This window comes from Rhinolophus sinicus, linkage group LG07, assembly GCF_036562045.2.
Source record: "Rhinolophus sinicus isolate RSC01 linkage group LG07, ASM3656204v1, whole genome shotgun sequence".
Taxonomy (NCBI): domain Eukaryota; kingdom Metazoa; phylum Chordata; class Mammalia; order Chiroptera; family Rhinolophidae; genus Rhinolophus; species Rhinolophus sinicus.
In genome coordinates this window covers 26,675,360-26,702,182 of record NC_133757.1, presented here as the reverse complement: position 1 = coordinate 26,702,182, position 26,823 = coordinate 26,675,360, and the positions used below count along the sequence as shown (strand labels likewise).

The 26,823-nt window shown below is 45.5% G+C and overlaps 1 protein-coding gene across 1 annotated transcript in view; it reads right to left on the bottom strand.

The window, feature by feature from the left end:
- The window catches only part of TLL2 (tolloid like 2), a 122,232-nt gene that overhangs the window by 85,766 nt on the left and 9,643 nt on the right, over positions 1–26,823 (bottom strand). The window contains exon 2 of the mRNA XM_019725125.2: positions 1,929–2,039. Within this exon, the coding sequence (XP_019580684.1) occupies positions 1,929–2,039 (111 nt within the window). The remainder of the gene's footprint in view (positions 1–1,928; positions 2,040–26,823) is intronic.

Sequence of the window (26,823 nt, the reverse complement as noted above, 5' to 3'; positions counted from 1 at the left end):
TACTTGACAGATAAAGGAACAGAGGCCCAGATCAAGGATTCAAACCCAGGCTGTCTGACCCCCAAGTCCATAACTGTGACCAGTGTTTTAGCCACCTTCCTGGAAGCAAAGCCCTGTTGGAGCGCTTTGTCACTGAGGACCCCGGGAGATGGCTCCAGGGTCTGCTAGCCACTGCCTACCTCTTCCTTCTCCCTTCTCCACCGATGCTGGCCAATTCCTTTCAGGCATAAGAAGCTGGGCCACCTATAGGAGTTCCAAAGCTTAATATAATGTAGACTCTGCCCTCTCCTAGCTCACAGGGAGAAGGAAAGAAAAGATAGGCACTAAGTTCTTAGACCACAAGGCTGACCCTTCCCACCCACTCCTCTGCCAGGTATCTTCACCATCTTCCCCAGCCCACCTCTCCAGTTGCCTCTCCTTATCACAACCCCTCCGCCCCCAAAAAAGCCACCCTCCAGTGACTACACTTTCCCTCTGCTCCCTAAATAAAGACAGCCCCTCTCACACTCACCGTCCTTGCACATTGCTTCCTCTCTGCCTGGTATGTCTTTCTTTGATTCTTCACCTAAGGACTCCTAGTCATTCTTCAAGACACAATGTCAGCGTGCCCATTTCCATGATGCCTTTCTTGGCTCACCTAGTATGTTTCTCCACTCGCTCTTCTCTCTTTCCTCTGCTCCTGGGTCATTACAGCACTTGCATGGAGGGATTACAGTGTATCTATTTATATTTCAGTCTCACTCCAGTAGATTGGGAGCACCTTAGTGACAATATCTGCCAGTGCCTGAGACTGTATTACGTGCCAGGCCGCAGGCTAGCCCAGTATCACAGGAGCTGATACTCCCAACCCCCTATGGAGCTGAGTGTTGGTTTCATCCCCACTTTATAGATAGTAAACTGAAGCTTAGAGATGGTAGAGAGCTTGTCCAGGTCTAAACTCTGCCTGGCGTGAAATGTTGCTTTGAAGGCAGAGATCACATCTTATTCCTCTTTCTCTCTCCAGCACTGCATTTGGCCCATGATATGTGTTCAGAAAAAGAGTATAAAGCTTCAGGTGTGCAAGATGAGTAAATTCTGGAGATCTGCCATACAACATCATGCCTGTAGTTTATAATACTGTATCGTACACTTAAAAATTTGTTAACAGGGTAAATTTCATGTTGTGTTCTCACTACGATTTTTTTTTTGAAAACTCTCAAGAGAAAGGAAGGGTGGGTGGAGGTGTCACAGGTAGCAGAGACAGTGTGACGTCTGGCACCTGTGAGCCTTAGTCACCAAGTAACAAGCCATCATCAGCCACACCAGCCCATCAGCCCCACAGTCAGCCTTCCTGGGCACTTCCGAAAATGGACATTCCACAGAGCTGAGGCGTCTGTGCCCGGTGGGCAGGGAGGTGAGGAGAATTCAAGAGACCAGTCCCATTACTATTCACTCCAAGGTGGAGGCAGGAGGGACAGTGAGAGAATAGTAATCAGTGTAAGGCCCCATCCGTGTTTCCTGGCCCAAGGGGATTTTCACCTGGGTTGCTGGGCCAAACAAGTGCACAACACCCCACGAGCAAACATCTCCCCGGAGCTAATCGTCATTAGCATCATCGTCAGACATGCCCTCGATGAAGCCCATCCAGAATCCTCTCCAGTGGGGAAGTGCTGGACCCCGAGGCCAGAGTCCTAAGAACGTCCACTGAGCTCAAGCCTGAACCCTTGGATAAGGAGGCACGCCAGCCCTTCTCAGAAGGGTCAGCACACTTGGAGGCTCCGGCGCCACAGTCTGCAGTGGAGAAGGAGGGGTGACCCCTTGGTTTTCCACAGACAGGTGGATACTGAACTGACAGGTCAAATAAGGGTGACTTGTGATTCATATCTACCCCTGCTGGAGTCCTGGACCCCTCCCTCCGGGGCAGGCAAAGTAGTATATGCAGTACTTACCTGTTCGATGTCCCATTTCCTCCACTGACTGCTTGATCCAGTCTTGTGCCTTGTCTATATGAAATAACTTCAAGTCCTCTTCATCTAAGGCAATGTCTCCCCAAAAGACAGCTGGGAAGAAAAAACATAAGTGGGTCAATTTAAGCTGGAGGTCAAGAAGTGGATTTAGTAATGCTCCAGAGGGCATTGGGTATTAGGTAGCAAACTCTAGAAAAGACAGTCCATCCAATCAAATTTCTTCCTGACCTAGGGCTGGTAGAGAAAAAGGAATGAATGATATAATTCTGTGCATCAGAGCTACAGGGCTGGGGCCAACCATCATGAACATCAAAGGCCTAAGTCTATAAGGTATTTTGAAAGATCACCCTGCCTTACTCTAGCTGTAGGCAGCTTTGGGCAAAACCACCACACAAAGACAGCTGTTGCTCTCTTCCTCAGAGCCCCCAGGATATAAAAGAAAAATCTAATGTGATAAATGACACTATTGTTCACAGTAGTTGCTGTCCTTCCCTAGGGAATGGTTATATTTCCCTGCCCCACTGATGTCAGGATTAGCCACTTTACCTGCTCTGACTAATTAAATGTGAGAGAAAGCTTTAAGAGCTGTGTCCTCTTTTCCCTTTCCCTGATGACAAGCAAAATTCCAGAAGGAGGCAACTTTATCACCCTGGGTTCTGGAGTAAACACGAAGTGGAGCAGAGGGATGGCTAATTAGAGTGGATATGTAGTATGAATGAGAAAATAAAAACTGTTATTTTTATAAGTCTCTGAGATTTGGGGCTATTTGTTACTGGAGCATAACTTCTTTATCCTGACTAATACAAAAATTGTTATCAAAAGTGGTATGCTACAAACATACATTGTCTTTGGGAGACACAGTGAGTGTCAAGGAAACTGTTACTAAAGGCTGGAAGGAGGTGATCTATGTTATACAGTGATGAACTAGTTGGTAAAACTGTTGCCTGCATCAATTTAGAAGGCAGATGATAAACTGAATGAGTTGATGTCTTTATGTGAAGAGACTAGAAATCAGAACGTTAACTGCATGCCTTGGTTGCCATCAGCTGTGTCTGACAAGGTACTACAAGAAAGATAAGAGCTTGGGCAGCTGGATGGCTCAGGTGGTTAAGAGCATGAGCTCTGAACAACAGGGTTACCAGTTCGATTCCCACATGGGCCAGTGAGCTGCACCCTCCACAACTAGATTGAAGGACAATGACTTGGAGCTGATGGGCTCTGGAGAAACACATTGTCCCCCAATATTCCCCAATAAAAATTAAAAGAAGAAGAAGAAGAAGAAGAAGAAGAAGAAGAAGAAGAAGAAGAAGAAGAAGAAGAAGAAGAAGAAAGATAAGAGCTTTAAAAATAATTGGACATGGAAGCATCACACTCCCTGAATTCAAACTATATTACAAAGCTATACTAATCAAAACAGATGGTGGTAATATAAAAAGAGACACACAGATCAATGGAACAAAATAGAGAGCCCAGAAATAAACACATGCATATATGATTAATTAATTTACAACAAAGGAGCCAAGAATTTACAATGGGGAAAGGAGAGTCGCCTCAATAAATGGTGTTAGGAAAACTGGACAGCCACATGCAAAAGAATGAAACTGGTCCTCTGTCTTACACCATACACAAAAATTAACTCAAAATGGATTAAAGACTTGAACATAAGACCTGAAGCCATAAAAATCCTAGAAGAAAACATAGGTGGTAAGGTCCTTGACATAGACCTTGGGGATGGTTTATTGAACATGACACCAAAAAGCAAAATGAACAAAGGCAAAATAAACAAGTGGAAGTACATCAAACTAAAAAGCTTCTGCACAGCAAAGGAAACCATCAACAAAATGAAAAGGTAAGCTAATGCATGAGAAAAAATATTTGCAAACCATATGTCTGATAAGGGGATAATATCCAAACTATATAAAGAATTCATTCAATTCAATGGCAAAATAACAAACAATATGATTAAAAATAAGGAGAAGATCTGAATAGACACTTTTCCAAAGAAGACATACAGATGGACAATAGGTAGATGAAAAGATGCTCTATATCATTAATCATCAGGGAAATGCAGATCAAAACCCAGGGAGTTATCACATCATACCTGTTAGAATGGCTATTATGAAAAAAAGAAACAAAAAACTAGAAATAACAAGTGTTGGCGAGGGTGTGGCAAAAAGGGAACCTTTGTGCACCATTGGTGAGAATGTAAATTGGTGCAGCCACTATAGAAAAGAGTATGGAGGTTCCTCAAAGAATTGAAAATGGAACTACCTTATGATCCAGCAATAGTATTTCTGCGTATTTATCCAAAGAAAACCCTAATTTGAGAAATATATGCATGCCTATGTTCCTTCCAGCATTATTTACAATAGCCAAGATGTGGAAACAACCTAAGTGTCCATCGATGAATGAATACATAAAGAAACTGTGATACACACACACACACACACACACACACACACACACACAATGGAATATTATTCAGCCATAAAGAAAAATGAAATCTTGCCATTTACTACAACATGGATAGTCCTCAAGGGCATTATGCTCAGTGAAATAAGTCAGAAAGAGAAAGACAAATATTGTATAATCTCTCTTTATGTGGAATATATATATCACAGATACAGAGAACAGATTGGTGATTGCAAGAGGCAGGGAGTTGGGGAAGGTGATGGGTGAACTTTTTGCTTACATAAATTAAGTTTTTTAAAAAAGAACTAGGAAATTTACAGTAGGAATGAAAAGGAATAGAGAGACTCCAGAAATTCAGGGACTTGGAGAGTTGGAAGAGTTCACCTATTTTCGTCACTAAATAATAAGAGAAAAAAAACTGAGAAGGCCTTTGAGTAATAAAGGCGGATCAAAACTCAGCTCTGTGGTTGGAGAACTGGGAACCCTCATCCACTGCTAGGGGGAATGTACAATGGTTTACTCCCTAAGGAAAACTATTTGGCAATTTCCTAAAAAGTTAAACAGAAACTTATTATAAGACCTAACAATTCCACTCCTAGGGATCCTCCCAAGAGAAATAAAAACATAAATTCACACAAAGACGTGTATTCAAATGTTTATAGAGCCTTATTCATAATAGCCCCAAACTATCAACCATTGAAAGAATAAACAAAAGGTGGTGTATCTATATTAATGGAAAGCTACTTAGCAATTAAAAAGAACAAACTATTGACACATGCTACAATATGTATGAATCTCGAAAACACGCTAAGTGAAAGATGCTAGATGCAAAAGACTACATATTATATAATTCCATTTATATGAGCTGTCCAGAATAGGCAAATTGATAGAGCCAGAAAGAATATTAGTGATTGCCTAGAGCTAGGGGTGGGAATGAGGCTCACCTATAAAAGGGCATGAGGGAAGTTTTCGATGTTGTAGAAATCATAACTGGATTGTGGTGATGATTGCACAACTATAAAATTACTTAAATCATTGAATTGTACACTTACTTTCGCCTTGTTGAAATGTGTAACAAAGTTGTCTTGGCCAATGATAGCTTCCAGCTGCCTATCCTGAGGCCTTTCCACCTCTCTGAGGACTTAGCACAAGATAGTCCAAATACAGTGTCATCGTTTCCTCAAAGAAAAATATGTCCTGTGTCAATCCTGTTATTCATAATGGCATGTGATCAGGAATAGTTCTCACACATTCTGAGAGCAGAAAGAGAGAAGCAAGAGGGTGGGAGGAGACGGGATGGGTTAACAGGAATTGGAAAGACCCAAACAATCTAAGGAAGTAATATAACGGTCTTCAAACTTTTGTACTTGCCTACGTATTCCCTAAATCATTTTTAAAAACTACATATCCTCATGTAGATGGTCAGCCGGACAGCTATGATTTTTCGCCGTAAGTTTAAATACATTTATTTTGTTCATAAGAAGTAGAAAATAGTGAACAGTTTATAAGATGAGGATTGACTATAATTGGAATAACTGTTTCATGATGTGATTTGGTGAAACAGATGTAATTACCTTATTGAATAACACATGCTGAATCTGAAAGAAAGCAAGGAAAATGTTTATCTTGGGTCTTATTCATGGTTCTTGAAAAATGTAGAAGTCCAGAACAATTCCAGTTATACTTAAAAGAATCGCTGTCATTAACTTACTCTACTTCAGTTATTCTGAACTCAAAACATTCCATTGTGCACCCAGCATCCCGCTAACGGAAATCCATACAGATAGGAAAAGGCAGGAGAACTACAAGTCTAAGATGCCTTGACTCGTCATTAGAGATGGCTGCTCTGTAACCGTTTCTAATTTTTCCTTTGGTGCTCACAGGTTTTCGTACCTGGGGTGATGTACTCAGTGGGATTCAGGATGGGTGAAAGGAGAGCCTCTCTTTTGTAACGTGGGGGAAGGGCCACCGAGACCAGGGCATCTTTCAGCAGTTGTAATAGAATTGTCTTTGTTCCAGAATCATACACGGAAATTCATTCCCTTAAACTCTCTTAGCAATGTACTCCTTGGTAAGACTCCGGGGCTCCTGCACACACGAGTTTGAAAACCAGGAAGTGACAGAGGTCATGGCAAAGCAGCATGGGAGATACTTCCCTTGCACTGTCCCAAGGACTTGCTCAGCCCCCTTTGGTCTCCACCTTCCTTTGAGCCCTTCGAGCACAGCACTAAGGCATCCTCCTGACCTCAAAGGGCAGGAGCCCCAGGCTGATTGCCTTGCAGGGAATTCTCCACAAAGGCACTTCCTGCCTGCAAGTTTTGAATTGTTCACTTGGGAAGACATGTTGATTAAAATTATGTGCCTTCTCACCAGAGAGATCCTGAGTTCAAATCCCATTGTTGCCATTTAACAGCTGCATGACCTTGGGCAAATCACTTGATCTCTCTGAGCCTCAGTTTCCTCTTCTGGAAATAGAAGTACCTACCTTGTAGAGTTGGCGAGAATTACACAAGTGTGTTAAGCACTTGGTATGGGGCCTGGCCCACAGTAACTTTCAGCGGATAGTGGTGCCACTCTAATTTTCACCGGTTCCTCTTGGCCCCTTCTCTCCCTACTCTACTCTCTCTTCATCCAGAAGACCCTGCTCCGGCAATGCTCAACTTGATTCCCATCACCGACACCCATGCCTCCGCCATGAAGGTCTCCCTCCCACCCCTGAAACACTCCTTCCTTTCTCCGCCTTCCTCTATTACAGTCTCAACAAGACAATGTCAGCCAGACATTGGGGGGGCTACACTGTGTCCATATATTCACCTAACAAATATTTACGGAGCCCACTAAATGCTGGGGTGGGGGTGGAGGAAGTGAAGCTGGCGTTATGGGGAGGAGATAATATTTTCTGTAACGGTTTACAAGCAATAGTGGATTTCCCACATGCATCACTTCTTTTACTTTTCTCATTCCCATTTTACAGATGAAAACACTGAGGGAGAAGGGACTGACTCACTCAGGTCACACAGCCAGCAAGTAGCAGAGCCCGAATCCCAAAACCTGGGCACTTTCCAGTCCCCCAAACTGCCTTGCTCAGCTTGTAGCAACTACTCAGCTTCCCAACTTCTGCCAGATTCTAAATGCCTCAAGGACAGGCTCCAGGTATAATGCACATATTTCATACAGTAAATTCCATTTTATACACTCGAAGGAAAGTCGTCATGTGAGATGCTGCGTATGCCTAGTGGCTAAGAGTGAAAGTACTGAATCACACAGACTGGGGCTTAAGTTGTACCTGTGTACACTTGGGCAAGTAACTTAACTTCTCTGTGCTGCAGTTTCCTCATCTTTCAAATGGGAATAAACAATAATAATATCTTCCCCACAACGTTGCTGTGAGCATCAACTGCAATAATACCGTGTTTCCCCGAGAATAAGACTTAGCCAGACCATCAGCTCTAATGTGTTTTTTGGAGCAAAAATTAATATAAGACCCGGTCTTATCTAATATAAGACCAGATCTTATATTAATTTTTGCTCCAAAAGACGCATTAGAGATGATGGTCCGGCTAGGTCTTATTTTCGAGGAAACACGGTATGAGTAAGTGCTTGTTAGGACAAGGCTGGCATCTGACACCACTCAGTAAATAGAAGACAGTCACCTGAGCTGCATCCTCCAGACATGGAGATCCTTGACAATGGCCTATGTCAATGGTGCTGCGCTGTGAAGCCAGGAGATGTTCTTACAGTTATGGCGCCCATAGGGGTCACTGACTTACGGCTAGCGCCCAACCCAAGGCAGCCCTTACCCACAGCAGCCAAAAGAGGGCGCTAGCCTGCCCTCTTCTGGGAGCACATGGGAAGACCACGTGGCCTTCCACTGGACTCCATCCCACCTCAGGACCTAGAGAGCCTTCCCACATCCAACCTAGTGGCCTATCCTGTGGTATGAGAGGCTCCCTGTCCCCGTGTCTAGATCCTACTCTGCCTTTCTGTCCTACAGATCCCGTCTCAGGAACTCAAAGATACTTCCTGTGGGTGTCCCTCAAGGACACAGTCCAAGGAGGCTGCCAGTCGTTACCTAGAGAGGACGCCTCCAATAAAACCATTCCCTAGCACTGCTCTGGGTCCTGGAAGCTCCCTGACATCAAACTCAGAGCTGTAGGCTTCAAAGCAGAGTGGCCACCCCCCCAGGGTAGCGGTCCAGAATCAAGATGTCATCTAGAGTCCTACCCTGCAATCCCTTTCCATGGATATAAGCATGCTGTGCAGGGAGGCTGAGCGATTTGTTCAATGTCACTTAGCAAGTAACTTGGCAGAGTCAAGACTCAAGTCCAGGTCAATTCTCATTGCTCTCTGGTCTGAACTACCGGAGCAGAATTTGTCCAGAAGCATCTAGGAGCCAGAGGTAAAAACCTTTACACCAAAGGGGGAAGAAATTGTCTTTTAACATTTTAAATAAGCCTGAGGCAACAGGGGGGAGCCAGCACTCCAGACTCCTGCCACAACATGTTCTTCTGAACATAGGTCCTCCGAGGATCTCAGCCAATGCACTGCAGGGGAATGTAAGAAAGCTGGAGTGACACACCCAGGTAGGCTCATTCTGGGATTTCTCACAGGTCACAGCTTCATGTCAATGCAATATCTACTGCAGCTTAATGGCTCCTCCTCTGGGAAAAAGGCACGGTAAATGGCAGACTGAGGAAAGAAGGAAGGAAAGAAGGAAGGAAGGAAGGAAGGAAGGAAGGAAGGAAGGAAGGAAGGAAGGAATAAGTGCCACCGGAGCCCCTGGGCTGGTCACATCTGAGAGGACGGGCTCCATCTCACTGCAGGGATTTCGAAGGCTGCACCCGGGGAGTTAGAGAGGGAGCCCATTTCTGAAACAGCCTCCCGTCTCAACCAAAGAAAGCCTATGTCTCCTGTCTGTTCAAAGATAGTTCTTGCTGGCCTCTGCTGAATGGCCTGGAAGGTCCTACTGTTCCACAGGGGCCATAGGAAGTACCACACCTGAGCCATCCCCCCCATCCCCTGGGCTGAGGCTACCCTCTAAAAAACAGCTGTTTTACTTGAACTTCTCTGTGATATCATCACAGCTGAAGTTAATTAATACTGGAGTTTAACTTCTATCTTTGCAGTTTCATGAAGCCAAGTACCGCGTCTGCCTGGCCTATTATTGTTCTATCCTCAGCACGTGGCACACAGTGGAGGTGCCGGAAGTATTTGTTGAATGAATGTCTGAAAAAGCTCCTAAGGCCACAAAGGACTGTCTTCTGCCCTGAGTCTCTCCACCCTGGGGTGGAATCCGAGGCCCAGCAGAGCTTCTCAGCCTTTCGTTAAGGGTTATTTACACCCCAGCAGAAAAGAGTACAGTGCTCCTGTAAGGACGGTGACTGTCAAACAGACTGAGGCCATGTCAGGAAATGAGGACAAGCCATTAGCGCTTAACCCTGTGGGAGACAGTTACCATGCTGCTCTCAAAACAAAAGCAAAAACATATTATGCACAAAAATCAGGCTGAATGTCTGCCCCGGCTGGGAGGCCACCATAAAACCAGGCTCCAAGACACTGCTAAAAGGCCTGTCGATGTGGGCAAAGATTTTCGTCTTCTTTGTTCATGACAGTATCTCCAGTCTCCAGAACAGTGTCTGGCATCTAGAATATGATCAGAAAATATTTACTGATAAATTAATGAAAGGAGAGAGTTCCCACTTCTATTTATATAACTTCAATGCCCAAAGCGAGGTCAAATTACTTTCCAGTCACCTACCCACTAACCATATCTTCTTCCTTTTGAAATAATGGGAATATCTGAAAACAATAAACTGGCAAGTAGATAACAAGAGGAAGGGGTATGCTGGCCAAAGGAACAGCATATGCAAAGGTCCCGAGGGGAGAAACAGCAAGGCACTGTCAGGGCAGGAGCAGAAAGGGACCAATGAGGGGAGCCTAGATGAAGTGGGGACCCAGCCATGTGGTCGGCCGGTAATAGTGAGAGTAAGCCAGGACATGGGGCCACAGGAATTGAGAGGCTGTTGGGGACAAAAAGGAAGGTTCAAACACAGGGAACAGAATTCTGGGGCCACCAGAGAACCCACGGGGGAGTTGGTCAAGGAGTGCCCCACTTTGGTGCAGCTTCACATATTACCATCCCTTCCACGCGCATACTCTCCCCCAACCCTATCCCACCCTACACCCAGCTCAGGGCCTGGCAAGGGCCTTCAGTTCTGGCAGCTTCAGAATATTTTCATAAATGAACAAGAGAGTGAATGAATTCTCCTCGCCGAAGTCCTAGGGGAAAGCAGGGCTAAAACCGTTAACCCCATTTTACGGGGGAAAGCCAGGCTTAGGGAAGTTAATAACTAACCCAAGTTTACAACCAGTGAGAAGGGGGCAGGGGCTTGAACACAGACCTGTGGGCGCTAAACTGGGAGCTTGGTTCAGCAGTGAAAGCCCTGTTCCTGGATGAGTCACTGGCCTGGCAAAGGCTGGACAGCCCAGCAAGGGTGCTATGAGGGGACAGAATGCAGGAGGGGTTCCCCGGGAGGGCCCTTCACACCCATCCCCACATGACATTCTGAGAGTCTGGTTAAGCTCCTGGCTTGGGGCCTGCAGAGCTGGGGTGGCTGTGAGCCAGGCAGAAGCCCAGCCAGTCAGACGCAGACCCCTTTGACTCTGCTGCCTCGTCCCCAACCACACCCTCCCCAAGACTGTTTCCTGGCACCCAGAGATCAAGAGGCTGACACAGCTCGAGGATACGCTTCTGACCTTCCCAGTCCTCCTGGCCACCCCAGGCCCTGATCTGCCCCAGGGCTCACCCCAAAACCAGCACGTCTCGGGAGTGGTCTCCAGTAGGTGCTCACCTTGCCTCGTCTCACCTCCACCAATCAGCCTGTGTCCTGATTTTCCTTTCTACACTTACAACTTGGGCTTGCAGGTGCTTTATTGTTCCATCAACTTCCCACTTATGGACCTAATCACAAATGTTCCACAGAAAAGCAGCTTCCAGAACATGAAAGGCCCAAATTAAAGCAGTATGGAACCACACGCATGGTCTATACTGGGGCGGAGGGAGCTTCGATGCTGGCTGTGACACTAGGCAAGTAACTTTTACCTTTGGTGGCATTTTCTTCACCCATTCAGTGAGACGGCTGAACCAGCTCAGGCATGACCCACAAACCACTTGTGTTAGAAGTGTCTAAGGAGAGTGCTGATATGAAGATCCGCAGGCCCCAACCCAGATCTACGAAATGAGAATCTCTGGGGACAGGACCCAGGAATACGCATGTTAAATTCACACCCCACCACCCTGCCCGGATGACTCATGCACACTGAAGTTTGGAGACCAGTGGAGCCCATGGTCTCTAAAGTCCCTCCAGTTGCAACGTTTGATTTCACAACAATTTCTGTTCAAGGAGTGTAGGGTATCCATCCAGGGCCTGCTGTTTGTCCACCCCAATAACAAGCCAGTCAGGAAGGACCTCGCTAATGTTCCATGAGATTGTCACCTAGAGATAAGCCAAGATTATTGGAGGAACTAAATATGGAGCATTCAAACCATTGGAATTTCTCTCAGGAAACAAGCTGAGGTGGGGTGGAGGGGCCAGAGGCGGGAGAGTTACAGGGAAATCCTACCCAGAGACACATTTAGTTCACTTCAAGTTTCCAGCAGAGGGATTTAACAGGTTTAAAGCAGTTTTCTGTGAATCTTTGTCAAGGGAGTGTATGTACAAACAAACAGGGAGGGTTTTTTTTTCCTGTTTTTTTTTAAGTAAAAAGTTAATCGGCTTAAAGTGTGCAACTAAATAAGCAAAGCTTACATTTAAGTGACCCACAGAGAAAGGACCCCATGGAAAGAAAGTTCTAGGAAATACAATATGGCCTCTATGTTCTTTTGTAGTTTCACGCTATAAATATTCATGGGGCAGTGTTAACGGGGTCCACCGCTCTGTGCAACCACAATAGTTTTTTTGTTTATTCTCAGGACCATGAACTTTGAAACCATGAACCTAAATTTCAGAACTCTGCCTTCAGGCACGTTGGCCGAGCAGGAGGGGAGAGGTTCAGGCTCGCGGAGGACAGAGGAGAGGAACCTGGGCACGATGCGAATCCTGCGTCCTGGACCTTGTGGTTGAGATTAAAGAGTAGAATCTGTTTAGTATGGGAGGCCTCTAGTCTCCAAGGTCTTCAGCTGCTCCAGCCTGGAGAAATGGCCTTCGCAAGGAATCAATAGCTTCGTTACTCAAGCACATGGCAGAGTGGAGTGGGGCGATGGAAATGTTTTAATTGGATCAAACAGATGTGTTGCATGTTTTACACCGAAGACCTTGATAGACTAGTTTGAATCATGGAATTTCTAAGATGGAGAGAGTTTAAAAGTCATCTAAGCAGGGTTCTTGTTTTCCATAGGAAGAAACTATGATGTCCAGGAAAGGTTGAGTGATTTGCTCAAAATATGGCGTTGAGAAACCATGTCTGCTGATTCTGAAGCAGTGCTCTTCCCCTAACATAGGGATGGTAAATGTGAAACAACCATGTGCTCACCTTACCCTCTCTCCCCCAGGGAAGGTATTGCTGATTGATCGCGGCCCTCCTATGCATTGAACCTGGACACAGCCTCGAAATCTATGTCAACACAGTGCTACTGAACGTCAATACAAATTGATAGGAATGACAGGTGAGTTGAGACCTACGTGCCATCTGTGCCCTACACCATGCTGCCAATGTCCATGTCCCAGTGCCCATTTGCTCCAGCTAAGGGTTTCCTATTCAAAGGCTGAGCTCAAGGCTCCAAGAGTGCACAACCGAAATACTACAGGACCTGCGAATCCCTAGGTCCATCAGGACCTAGGAGAGCACCACACAGACGGGTATGACAGAGCAACTCTGCTCTGAAGGCTGGCTCTACCTCAGGAGAACCCCAGCCCTGCCTTCCACCTGGGATGGCATCATCCTATTTTACAGATGAGCTAAGAGGATCTGCCTGCTGCCTAGGCTGGTGACCACCTTGCTCAAGGCAGATATGGCCTCCCGCCTTGCGTCTTACTCGGTATCACAATATGGTTGCACCGATACATGTCAGAGCCATATCACATCTTGGCTTTCCATCAGGACTCACTTGGCTTACAAAATGCCTGCTCAGCTAATTTCCTAGAAAAAAAAACACAAAAAATTATCCACCAAACTGTCATGAGCAGGTAGGCCATACTTGCGAGGCTATTTAAGTTTTATAGCTCCAAACAGGTTTGATCTCACATGCCAACCCCACTCAGTTGATGATGTTTCTGTGAGGTGACTTCTTGGACTGATAGGAGAGAGAGCCATGATCAATTAGCCATGTCTGCCATTGGCACAGAGGAGGGGCCTCAGAGGTGCCACACACTGGCCACTCAGATATGTATGTTGTAAAGACACTAAACATGTTTTTGTTCACGTAAATGAGTGTCCGCAGCAAGGCCTAAGCCATGATTCAAGGTATCCTTTTTATACTTGCTCTCACCCTCTCTGCTCCGCGCTGGGCCCAGGAAGGCTGACTCTGTACTGCAGCTTCCACTTCCCCCTGCCCTCTGCCTTCTGGTTGCATCCAACCTGGAGGAGACCCTGGCAGGTAAGATGGAAGAGGAGAAAGACATGCAAGCATTTGGTGCTTTGGTGCAGTCTCTGTAGTAGCTGCATCCCTCCACCACTGCCGCTCCCGCAGGGGTGCAGCTCCTTTACCACTGCTTCCTCACCTGTCCCCTGAGCCACAGGGGTGGCTTGCCAGTCTCTTGTTTGTTCCCTTAACCTTTGCTCTGTAAGTATTTCTTCATTAAGGTCTCTTCATCTGAAACATATGAGGTGAAGTCTGTTTCCTGCTGAGACTCTGGATCAAATAGCTGTTCTAAGAACATCCTTCCATTCTTTTCATAAAGAGAAAGATGGGAATCTGACTGGCAAAGTGAATGGCTACTTTGGCCTAAAATGACACTTTTCACTGCTTAATTCCAGCAGAATATGACTCATTGCTACTTCACACCTGCTGCATTCCCACAGCCTGAGCTCAGATGGCCTCCTCTCAGTAATGGAGAGAAGGTCCTAGAAGCCAGAAACTTTTGGGGATTTAATTTTGCATCTTATATGCCTGATTTTAGGACCAGGCACATCTCATAAGCTCTAATATCTCCACTGTGGAATGACCTCTCGTGGAGCAGTAAGTTACCAGTGCAATTCTGCAGGACTCATTCTGAAGACGAAGGCCCACTGGAGACCCTAAGTAGTGCAGGGAGTGGAGGGTAGCAGAGACCTGGGCTCTACCTCCAGCCAGGCCAGCAGCTATCCATGTGACCTCGGACGAGTTACTGCCCTTCCAAGGCCTCAGGGTTCTCATAGGAAACATGAAAAACTTAAAATAAATAATCCCAAGGGTTCCTTCCAGCTCTAACATTCTACAAGATTTCACTCTAAGATCTTACTTTGTGTATCTGGTTAACGTTCGGTAATAATCATGGGCCTATCATTATTTCAACTAAATTTTCTTCATAAAGATTCAGCATGTTTAGCCTACTGTGGCAGAGACTGCGTAATGTCCACCCCTACCTTTTCTCCCTTCTTCCATGATAATAGAAACTTTGGTTTTCAGTTCCACCTAGAAGAAAGATTTCTCAGACTCCCTTGTAGCTATCTGTGGCCATGTGACTAAGTTCTGGCCAATGAGATGACAGCACAAGCCACATATCTCCTGTGAATCTTCTTTTCACACATTCTTTGCCTCCTTTTCTTTTCCATGCCTTCCATGTCTAGACCATGTGTATGATGGTTTCAGCTCTGGCTACCATCTTGGACCACAAGGACAAGGGCCTCAACCGAGGGACACGAGGTTGTGTTACGAACACAATGGTAAGTGTCCACAACCATTGAACCCTTGTTGAGGACTTCCTGGAGGGAGCATCTTGGCCCTAGATTAAAGACCTCCAGACTTTGACGTGAGAAAGAAAGAAACTTCTAGTTTGTTTAAGCTACCAACATATCGTCTCTCAGCTCTAAATCTACTCTTCTTTGCCATGCTTTGTGATATTGGAGCTGGAGCCTGGAAACATTTCTGCTTCAGTGGTCTCATCTTTCTTGTTCCTGTGGAGGGGCTGCCAGCAGTGTTCAGGAGACCCTCTGGTGCCCACCCTTCAAAGTTTTGCTGGTATCCCAATGGGCGATTCCCGACTCATCCTCCTTTTCCTGCAGCATCTCGGTGAATTTCTCCAACTTTCAGTGGGCCACAGCCACACCTTCTCCTGAGAAGTTCGAGTTTCAGCCTGGTTGGGGTTGCGGGGCGAGGAGTGGCCTCTTCCAAGTTTATTCCTTCCCTAGTAGTTGTTCCCTACATCTGCTATTTCTGTTCTCTTTAGGGTCCTCCTACCTCCTTAGTAGTCAATCCCTTTTGTTAGTTAATAACCTTTTATATTAAAATTTCAAATTACTGGTGTGGTTTCAGTCCCCCAACTGGACACTAATGGACAGAGCCAATTAACTTGGGTCCTTTACTAGCAATTTAACTTAAGCTTAACTGATACAGCCATGCAATCATCTCCATGGAAAAAGTGAATAATACGGTACAGAATAAGCTTTCTGCTTTTTAAAAAATCTTCTCTCCAAAATTTATTTGTGACACAAATCACAAACATGACAGATAAAAGGTTGAAGTCCTTAATATTTAAGAGTTCCTACACAATGTTAAAAAATGAACATCTAATTAGAAAAAAAAGAGCACGAACAGAAGAGGAGAGAAGCACATAAACAGGAAATGAACACAGCAAAAGAAATGCAAATAGTCAAAATATATTCTTAAAAGCTCAGAATCATTTGAGAAAGAAATACAATTACAATGCAAATGAAATTGAAGAAACAGCAAAATATTTTTCTCTTATCAAACCAGCAAAGATTTTTTAAATTAGAATACAAAATGTTAATCTTAATGAGAGTGCAAAGGAGTAAAAAAAATTTGAAGGGCAATTTGAAAAGAAGAATCAGAAGCCCTTAAAGCATCTATACTTTGACCCAGCGATTCTACGTGTAGGATATTTTTTTAAAGAGATAATTTAAAATGTACATCAAAACCTAGCAACAAGGATGACTTCAGTATCATTGTTTATAAAAGAAGAAGAGATTGGAAAAAAAATCTTTATGTCCAACAACAGGGTATTGAGTCAAGAAATATGGTGCCTCTATAAACGGGTTATAAAACAATTAAAATTGATGTTATACAAGTACATTTATTACATGAGCATCTTTATTGTCATAGAAAGAGGTTCATGATACTAAGTGAAAGTGAAATACAAGCAGGTTCAAAGCGATATATGTAACATATATATATAAATTTGGAAAGAATAGACAGCAAAATGTTAACAATTACTTCTAGGCAATGGAATTACCAGAAATTTTTACTCTTGCACTCTACATTTTCTAAATGTTCTCCAGTGGGTGTATATTAGCTGTGTAATTTAAAAAAAAACATTTTGTGTTTTCTAAAAAATCCCTTTTCCTATCCATCTCAAGGGCACCCCATGTTTGATAAGTACGTCTTGATGAACTCATCCATGTTTCAACGACGACGCTGAGGCACAGCTCAGCTTGGGCCCTCTCCCACATACGGAGCCACGATCTCTCTCCCAGCTTCCCTTCCTTTCCATTCCCAAGGCCATAGCCCAAGTCTGGCCCTCATGCTCCCAGGGCCTAGAACTCCCGGTGTTGCTCCTACTTCCTGCTTCTACAGATACTAAGCATCACAGATCTTCATTATTACCGTCTTCTGCTCAAAAACCATCAATAGCTCTCCATTTCTTAGTGGGCATTTTAAATGTCTCAGCTGGACATGCACTGTTCCAGGCTTCTTTCAATCTCGTCATTACTTCTCTGCAAAGTAAAGCAGAGTGATCTCCCAGCTCCAGACAACATCACAAGCCTTCCTGCTGCCTCACCTTGAATCACGCTGTTTCTCCCTGAAATGCCTTCCCTTGCATCTGAGTTTCTCCACATCCCATCCATCCTTCCAGGCCAAGCTCAGGGTTTACCAGCCCCCTCACCAGGAAGCCCACCTTAATTGTCTTACAGTGATTGCTACCTTTTCTGAATCCCTCTGGAATCTCATTTGCTCAGTTTTTCACTTGACAAATATTGTTTGAGCACCCACCATGTTCAGGCGCTGTGCTGGTGACTAGGAAACCAAACGAGTCTAGTTTCTACCCCTTGGAACTTGTTGTCTAATATGGAGACAGACACTGAGCAAGTAATCAACCAAAAACTATACCCAGTTACGGACTATAAAACACGCACTGCTGAGAAACGAAGGTGATGAGAGATTTAAGAGAAGGGACCTGAGATCACAGCCTGGGAAGGCCTCAGGGGGAAAGGACATGTCAGCCGTGCCCTGGAGGATGAGCCTCCAAGGCCTTTACAGGAGGGAGGAAGAACCTGTGGGAGGCGGAGCATGGCAGGAAAGGGAGGCGCCTGGAGGAGTAGGAGGGACAGGGTCTGCCACTGCTCTCACGGGCAAGTGCAATGGGAAGTCATTCCTGCGTCCTAAGCAGGTTGGATTTGACAAATACGATCAGATATGAGTCTCAAAAAGACCATTGCCTGCAAAGTGGACAATGGACTGCAGGAGGCAAGAGGGGCAGCGGGGAGATGGGGTCAGGCACTGGAGCAGTAGCCCACATAGGAGAAGGTGGGGGCTTGGACCAAACGGTGGCAGTGAGAATAGAGAGAAGTGGATGGGCTCAATTTTGGGAACAGGACTGACAGGACTTGGGTTGGGCTGCATGGGAGTGGGAGGGAGAGACAGGTGTCCAGGATGGCACCTGGGTTTCTGGTTAAAGCACCTGGGTGGTCTCTGGTACCACCAGGTACCTGCTACCACACAGCCCATCCCTCAGTGACCCACAGCAGACTCTGAGCCCAGGGGAGGCATGGAAAAACCAGTGCCAGCTCAGGGGGGTGGAGACCTAACCCAGAGACATGAGAAAGAGTTAAGGAAGAAGATAGTCTGCTCCTGTGGGAAACTGGCTCACGCAAGACTCACATCAACTCAAGGCCAGTAACCCAGGTGGGAGGAAGGGTAGGAGGCTCGGTGCAAATTGCAGGATGAGCTGGCAGATAAGTGGCCCAGCTGGTGGAGCGGGCAAAGACTAGGGGGTGAACGTCAACGCTCAAGTGCTCGTGCAGGCGAGCTTGAGAATATTTATTGGCAATTGACAGAAGTGGTTGAGGGTGGCGTGATCACAGATAGGCCTGTAACCAATCAGCAGGAAAGCTGGGTTCTTGTTGCTATGTTTGCATCCAGGCAGAACTGTATTACGAGCAGGCTAAGAGGATGCCATGAGAAACCTGCTTATATGCAGTGGTTTATATGTCATCTTCTCCCTGCTTCATGGATGAGAGCAAACGAGCGGAGGAGCTATAAATTATCACTTGCTACAAGCCATGGATCCTGCAGATCACTCTGAAGCCCTGAGAGGGAGAGAGAAACATACACAGGCCCCTAAGAGATTGTCATTTATAGGGAAATTCTTAAGTGGGGAACAATATGAATAATAATAATATTAGGAAGAAGAATTAATGACTGTTTTATAAACACTTCATATTCACTGCCTCAATTCACCCTCAAACCTAGTTGATGGGTTTTAACTTCATTCCCATATTCCAAATGAGGAAAATGAGGCCCAAAACAGTCTCTTAAACAGGATGTTTCACTGCTTCTGTTCTATCACCCTGGCTGCCATTCACCTAGAGCCCCCTTGGGAAACATCAGCAGTCTAAGTCCTCTCCCTCTGGGAGATGGCTGGGCCCACAATCCTCAAATGACCTGAAGAAGGGATGAAGGGACAGAGAGGGGGACAGGTGTATTTCAACACCTTGAATTATTCATTTATTCTTCCCTAGGCATTGGGACTAAGAGTATTTTGAAGGCCAGAATTGTCTCATTCTTGTTGGATTCCTAGCCAAGGATAGAGAAAAAGGTAGGGAGAAGGTTGGGTGATGGTACTCAGGGAACAAGTGCACAAACATGACCTTCAGATGGGGCAGCATAGAGATGCATGTTGACTGTGTGTGAAGAGAGCCAGGAGAAGGGGAGCGGCTCCAGGGTTGGACAGGCCATGTGCTTAGAAGGGAGAACAGGGGTTTGAGGAACCTGCTCCCTCACTTACAAGTTCAATGTCCTGTGTGGGTCCCAGCACAGCCTCTCTCCTGTACAAGCATGCAGACCATGTCCGGCAATGCCCAGACCATCTCCTAGCTGAGAGACCAATAGAAGCAACGAAGGAAAAGAGTTTTACAAACTGTCGGGTGTTGCCCAAAGCTCTAAGGCAGGGGTCCAAACTTTTTTCAACGTTTTTCACCAAGGGCCATATGCAGTAAAACACACAAAGAGCCAGGCCACTCACTCGAGGTGAAATACGTACTGCCTCACCTGGTTTATTTGAGTAAACTAAACATATTTTTGGAATTTGCTGCTGGCCAATTAACAATGGATCATGGGCCGCAGTTGGCCCGCGGGCCGCAGTTTGGACACCCCTGCTCTAAGGCAATGCTGTAATCACTGTGAGGGTTAATATCATTGTTCTTCCTCTTGAAAAACATGGTGAGGGTTGAGAGGCAAAGGTCTGAGGACCAATGAAGTTACAGTCTCTACTCAGATTGCTTGGCTAGGTCTCCATGGCAAAAGGATGGGTGCCACCATCAAACGTGGCGTCAGCCCCAATCCTGCTGGCATCTCAGCTGTTTGAAATCTGGATGCCATAGAAATGCTGCTTTGGAAAGCTGAGTGGCTGGCAGGAGCCATTGGCTGAATGGAGACTTGGGCTCAACTCCGTCCACACATCTCTAAACACAGTAAATCCCCACTTAATGTCATCAATAGGTTCTTGGAACTTCAGCGAAAACAACATATAATGAAACCAATTTTATCACAGGCTAATTGATACAAACAAGAGTTAAGTTCTTCCAGCATCTCATCAACATTATAACAAAACAATGTGGAATGAAGTGATATTATTCTGGGACCTGCTGACCTGGACACCTGGTTGGCTTGCAGGGCATGGAACTACCCCCCTCTTTCACCTCTCCCCAGCCTAACCGCAAGGAAACCAATAAGATTCATGGCAAACTTGTTTTTAGACTAAGGTCTCTGGATATAGGGGAGCGATATAGTATATTAGGAAACGTAAAACTCTGAAAACATCATCAGGCTTCAGTTGTTCAGATACTTGGTTTCCTGCCACTCAGAAACCTTGTCGGATTTCCATGGGATGATAGTAATAAAAACACTATTATTTACTGACTGTTTACCATGTTCCAGGCACTATTCTAAGTGTTTTGTCTATATTCACTCATTTAGGTATCATAATAATCCTCTGTGGTAGATATCAGTAGCCATGTTTTATAGATGAGGAAACTGAGATCCAGATAGCTTAAGCTGGTCCCACAGCCAGTAAATGGCCGAGCCAGGATGGGAACTGGGCAATTTACCTCTAGCATTCGCTCGGCCCATAGGCTCTCTCGCAGAAATGGAAAGCAGTGCTGTACATGTGATTCAATGTAAGCCACACGCCTTTTGCACATGACAGGCCCTTCAGGAGCCACAAAATTACAGCATTATTTCACATCTATTAAGTGTTTAGCACAGTATCAAGTGCCTTTCATAGAACAACAAGCCTGCGAAATGGGAGTTTCTACTAATTGTATTATATAGATGAGGAAACTGAGGCTTTAAAGGCTGAAGGATTGCTCAAGGTCTCATGGCTAGCAAGTGACAGAGCTGAGAAGGAAAACCTAAGTCCTCCTGACTCCAAAGCTGGAGTCCAGAACCAATGGATTGGGGAGAAGCCAGATGCTCAATCAACACTCATGGCCCAGGACAGTGAGTTCCATGAGCGTGGCCAGAGAAGCAGTGAGACACAGAATGTCCCGAACTGACCACAGGAGGTGCTGAATAAGACCTGCTGACTTGTCTACAGTTGGCTGCCATCAGGAGCTTCTTCCTGCTGAGGGGGCCACACCCAGAGCTGGAAACTCCCAGGGACAGGGTTGAGGTCTGGTTAGATCCCCACCACCCGGTAGACGACCAAGGAGCCTGCAGGTCCGGGCTGTCGTGGATGGCTCTGCGGTGTAGCGACTGCCCCATCCTTCCTCTTCTCACTGCGCTGGACAGAGGATTAAAGGACTCTCCCAACACACATGCCACCCCCAGGAGAGATGCGAAACACTGATCATTGCATGACTGAGCAGGACAAAGAAGGAAAACAAGGGGTTCCACTGATGTCAGAGGGGGGAACTACGTTGGATGATACCACTGAGGACTTTTCTGTCTGCAGAACTTGAGCTCTGTCTACAGAGATGGTGACGGAAGTCAAAGGGGCATCAATGTCAGGTAGAAGGTCTAGGCGTGAAACTCACGTTCTCCTTATGCAAACTGGGAACCATCCCAGTTGCCTGTCTATCCCCAGGGCTGGGTCAAAGGTCGATGGGGTGGTGTTCTTGATATGACTAGGCCCCTAATCTGAAAGGGGCCGATGTGCTCTCCTTCCCGGCCTCCCTCTCCCACATACTGCTTGCCCCAGGGTAAGTCTTAGCAAGACCTGGGACCTCTGGGTTCTGTGTATTTCCTCCCCCAAGTCTGCCTTGGCCCGTCCTCATCTTCACTTACTTTTTCTTTTTCTTTTTGCAATCTTTATTGAGCTATGACTCACCATAAAATTCACCCTTCACTTATTTTTGAGACTCTGTTTACCAATAGGTATCAGGTCTGGATTCAAGAATCCCTAATTAACTACACTACATGAAATCAATTGCTCATTTATTACAAACATTCAAATTCCTCTACAGCATTTCAACAAAAAACTTCAAGAAGTACTTGTGAGTACCTGCTCTATGCTCACATAATGTACATATTAATCATTGAACACTTGTTGAGTGACAAGCATTTGACAAACATTGTATCATTTAATCCTTCATAGCAACCCTGAAAAGTGAATATTAGTTCTTTTCAAGAGAAGAAACTGAGGCTCAGAGAGGTTAAGTAACTTACTCAAGGTGACAAAGCCTTGCATAGGCAGTCGATTTTGAATCTAGGTCTGTCACGTGTCAAAGACTCCGCTCTTAACCACCTCACGCCCTTCCCTCAGTGCAACTCCGGACGTGACATATTGTAGACAAAGGTAGACCAGATGCTGCTCCTGCCTGGAGAAGCAGGGAAGATAAACATCTCACCTCAACACAGCCCTGAAGTATTTTGACTCCATCAGATCAGCATCTGCCCATCAGCAAGGACACCACGACAAGTAGGGATAAGAATAAAGTTGTAAAAATGCCAGCCATCCTCACCTGGGTGTGGCCCACGGGGACGGGAGTCTGATGGGAGAGAGAAGAGGTGCCAGGGAGACGGGAACAGGCAGTGCCAGGGAGACAGGCTTCCGGGAGGCACCATAGGAGCCTCACCTCTGCACTTTAGAATCCAGGATGCCTGCCCCTGCCATGAAAAATGGAGTCATAGGGAGCACGCCCAGACCTCCATGATTGGCGTCCAATTGCACCCTGAGCTCTTTTGGGATGGCTGCAGCCCATGGGGCCAGGGCTGCCTCACTCTCCAGGCTGACTGTGAGCTTGGAGATTCTTTCAGCCATGGACCCAATCCACACAGGGCCAAAATGATCATTGCTTGAGTCAGCAAATGCTGATAAGTGCCTACAATATACCAGATACTGCTCTAGGCACTGGGCTTAGAGCAGTGACCAAAGCAGACAAGAACCCCTGACCTCACAGAGTTTGACATTCCAGCCTCGCATCAGTAATGTGAGGGCTGCTGGCAAGAGCTGCCCCCAGAGAGCGCTGTCCTAGAGGGCGCTGGGTGACCCTGAAAATAAGGAGGCTTTGCAGAAGCCTGGTGAGGACAAGACCCCATCAACTAAAGCAGCTAGCTCGATTCTACTCCGCTCACTGGATTTCCTCCTTTCCTGTCTCACTCTCCCTGCTCCTTCATCCCGCTTCTTGGGATCAGCTCCCAAACTAACTACACACAAGTCCTTGTCTAAGGCTCTGCTCTCTGAGGAATCCAGCTACAACTAGCCTCATATCTGCCCTACAAGGCAAGCAATTTTGTTCCCATCCCCATTTTGCAGATGAGGAGACTGAGACATGCATGCGTGAAGTGACTTGCTCAAGGTCACACAGAGTAAAAGGGATAAGGACCCAGAAAGTCTGGCTCTGAATCCAGCTAAAGAATTACGAATGAGGGAAAGCAGGTGGAAAAAACCCTCAGCAGCTTTGCAAAGATTGCTGTCAGAGGAATGGTGGTTGGGAGGATGTCTTATAATTTACTGGCAGTTGAACCCTTGGCCATACTTACAGTGTGAGATGAAAAACAAAATGGCATAGCTGTGAACCACCAGTCGGAGACCGTGCCCAGGAAGCCTTGTGTACCTTACCAGCCCCTGGCCAGGAGGGCGTCACAGATTTACTCCCAGTCTGCAATCATCTGATTTTAAAACCATACCTTTTCACAGCATCACATAGATTGTTAGCAAATTTAAATTTTACAGTTTAAAACTTGCTTCAAAGGTCAGCATGAAGATGTTCTTTCAACAAGTTTCTAGACATCTGTTCATAAAGTACCTAACTATATGTCAGGCACTGTCTTAAGCACTTTAATCTATTAAGAACCATGCTCATTTATAACCTAGATATAAGACCCCAAAAAATAAATTGCATATAAGAAAGCATAGGTACTAAACTTATGGACCTTGGGTTTACAGAGGATTCTATGAATTTGACCTCAAAGGCAAGGGAAGTAAAAGCTAAAATAAATGAATGGGACTATATCAAACTAAAAAGCTTCTTCTGCACAGCAAAAGAAACCATCAACCAAACCAAGAGGCAACCAATCAAACAGGAGAAGATATCTGCAATCAATACCTCCAAAAAGGGGCTAATATCCAAAATATATTTAAAAAACTCATACAACTAAACCACAACAAAAAACACACACGATGAAATTAAAAATTGTGCAAAGGACCTGAACAGACACTTCTCCCAAGAAGACATACAAATGACCAACAGGTATATGAAAAGATGCTCAACTTCACTAGCTATTAGGGAAATGCAAATCAAACCACAATGAGATACCTCCTCACACCTGTTAGAATAGCTATTATCAACAAGACAAGTAATAACAAATGTTGGAGAGGTTGTGGAGAAAAAGGAACCCTCGTACACTGCTGGTGGGAAGGTAAATTGGTACAATCACTATGGAAAACAATATGGAGGTTCCTCAACAAATTAAGACTAGAATTACCATATGACCCAGCAATCCCTGTTCTGGATATCGAACCAAAAAAATCTGAAAACATTTATCTGTAAAGATGTATGTACCCCTATGTTCACTGCAGCATTATTCATAGTGGCCAAGACATGGAGACAACCAAAGCGTCCTTCAATAGATGACTGGATAAAGAAGATGTGGTACAGATATGCAATGGAATATGAGTACTACTTAGCTATAAAAAAGATGATATACTGCCGTTTGCGACAACATGGATGAATCTTGAGATTACTATGCTAAGCAAAATAAGTCAGACAGAAAAAGTCGAGAATCATACGATTCCACTGATATGTGGGATATAAAACTGAAAGCAACAAACGAACATGACAAACAAACAAAAACTCACAAACACAGACAATAGTTTAGTGGTTACCAGAGGGTAAGAGGGGAAGTGAGTAGTAGAAGAGACTAAAGGGGATCAAATACATGGTGATGGAAGGAGAACTGACTCTGGGTGGTAAACACACTATGTGATATATAGATGGTGCATTATAGAATTGTACATTTGAAATCTATATAATTTTACTAACCAGTGTCATCCCAATAAATTTAAAAATAAATAAAATTAAAAACAATAAATGAGGATACTAAAGGGACAGAGAAATTAAGTGACTTCCCAAAGTCACACAGCTTGTAAGTAGCAGAGTAAATAGTAAAAATTGTAAATGGTAAAATTATAAACGGTGGGCCGGCCTGGTGGCTCAGGTGGTTGGAGTGCCGTGCTCCTAACGCTGAGGTGGCTGGTTTGATTTCCACATGGGCCAGGGAGCTGTGCCCTGTACAGCTAAGATTGTGAAGAACAGCTCTCCCTGGAGCTGGGCTGCCATGAGCAGTGAGAGGTCAGAGAGAGCTGCGGTGGGCTGCTGTGTGCTGCCAGGAGCAGCCAGTGGCCAGCATGAGTGGCTGGCAGCCATCGTGAGTGGCCGGCAGTAGCTGTGAGCTTCTGTGAGTGGCCAACCGACAACTGGCGACCGACTACCTCAGCCGGGGGAGAGCGCAAGGCTCATAATACCAGCATGGGCCAGGGAGCTGTGTCCTACACAACTAGACTGAGAAACAACGGCTTGAACCGGAGTGGTGGTGCGGGGCGTGAGGGGGAGAGGCGGCAGAAAGGGGGGGAAAATGGTAGAGGGTGGCCAGTTAGCTCAGTTGTTAGAGGACAGTGTCTTAACAACAAGGTTGCCTGTTCCATCCCCAAGTGGTCCACTGTGAGCTGTGCCCTCCACAACTAGATTGAAACAACTACTTGACTTGGGGCTGATGGGTCCTGGAAAAGCACACTTAAACAAATAAAAGTTTTTGAAAAATTATAAGTGGTAAAAATGGTTTTAATAATGGTAAAAGAGGTGAAATGGTAAATGATAAAACACTACCAATTCAGTCACCCTCTGAGAGACTGAGTTGGAAGCAAAGGTCATAGAACACTAAATAGGAAGGAATCAGGGCACAACTCAAGTGTCCTCAAGGCATAAAGTGGGCACAGGGTATAACAGGTATAACAGGGCTGATGTGGACCAAGAGAACCAGCTCCCTGGACCTGTCAGTTTGCAACGCTAAAAAGCCCAACATCTTTATAGATGAACAACTAAGGCCCAGAGAGGAGAGGGTTTATCCAAGGTAGCAGAGCTCCTGAAAGGCCAGGAACAGACCCAAGACTCTCCTCTCTGAAATCTGGAGACCCACACTCAGAAAGGGAAGGTGGAAGGTGTTTTAGAGTTGAAGCCCTGAGGCAGGTCCTATGTGGACTCCGGCTGGATGAGTCAGGGAGTTCGGATTTGACTGGGATACGATGAGAGGCTGCCCCTAAATGTTTGATTTAAATATGTAACCAGGAGGTGCAGTGTTCCCCCGAGCTAAGAGACATGTCCTTTCATTGAGACCTCAGTGCATTGGTGAACTGGTTGTTGTCCCTCCAGAAGGCTGTTCTCTAGCTCAGGGAATTTCCAGAAGTTTGGGCAGACTGAAATGTAATCTTTCCCTCAGGTCTCTCTTGACATCGCCCTCTTCTGGCCACTCTTAGCATCAGCATAGCCCAGGGAGAGGCCAAGGTTGACAGCATCAGGGATGGCTGTGGATGCTGGAGCTGGCCAAACCACACTCCCAAGATTCTCTACTTTACAGCCCTGTCCACCCATC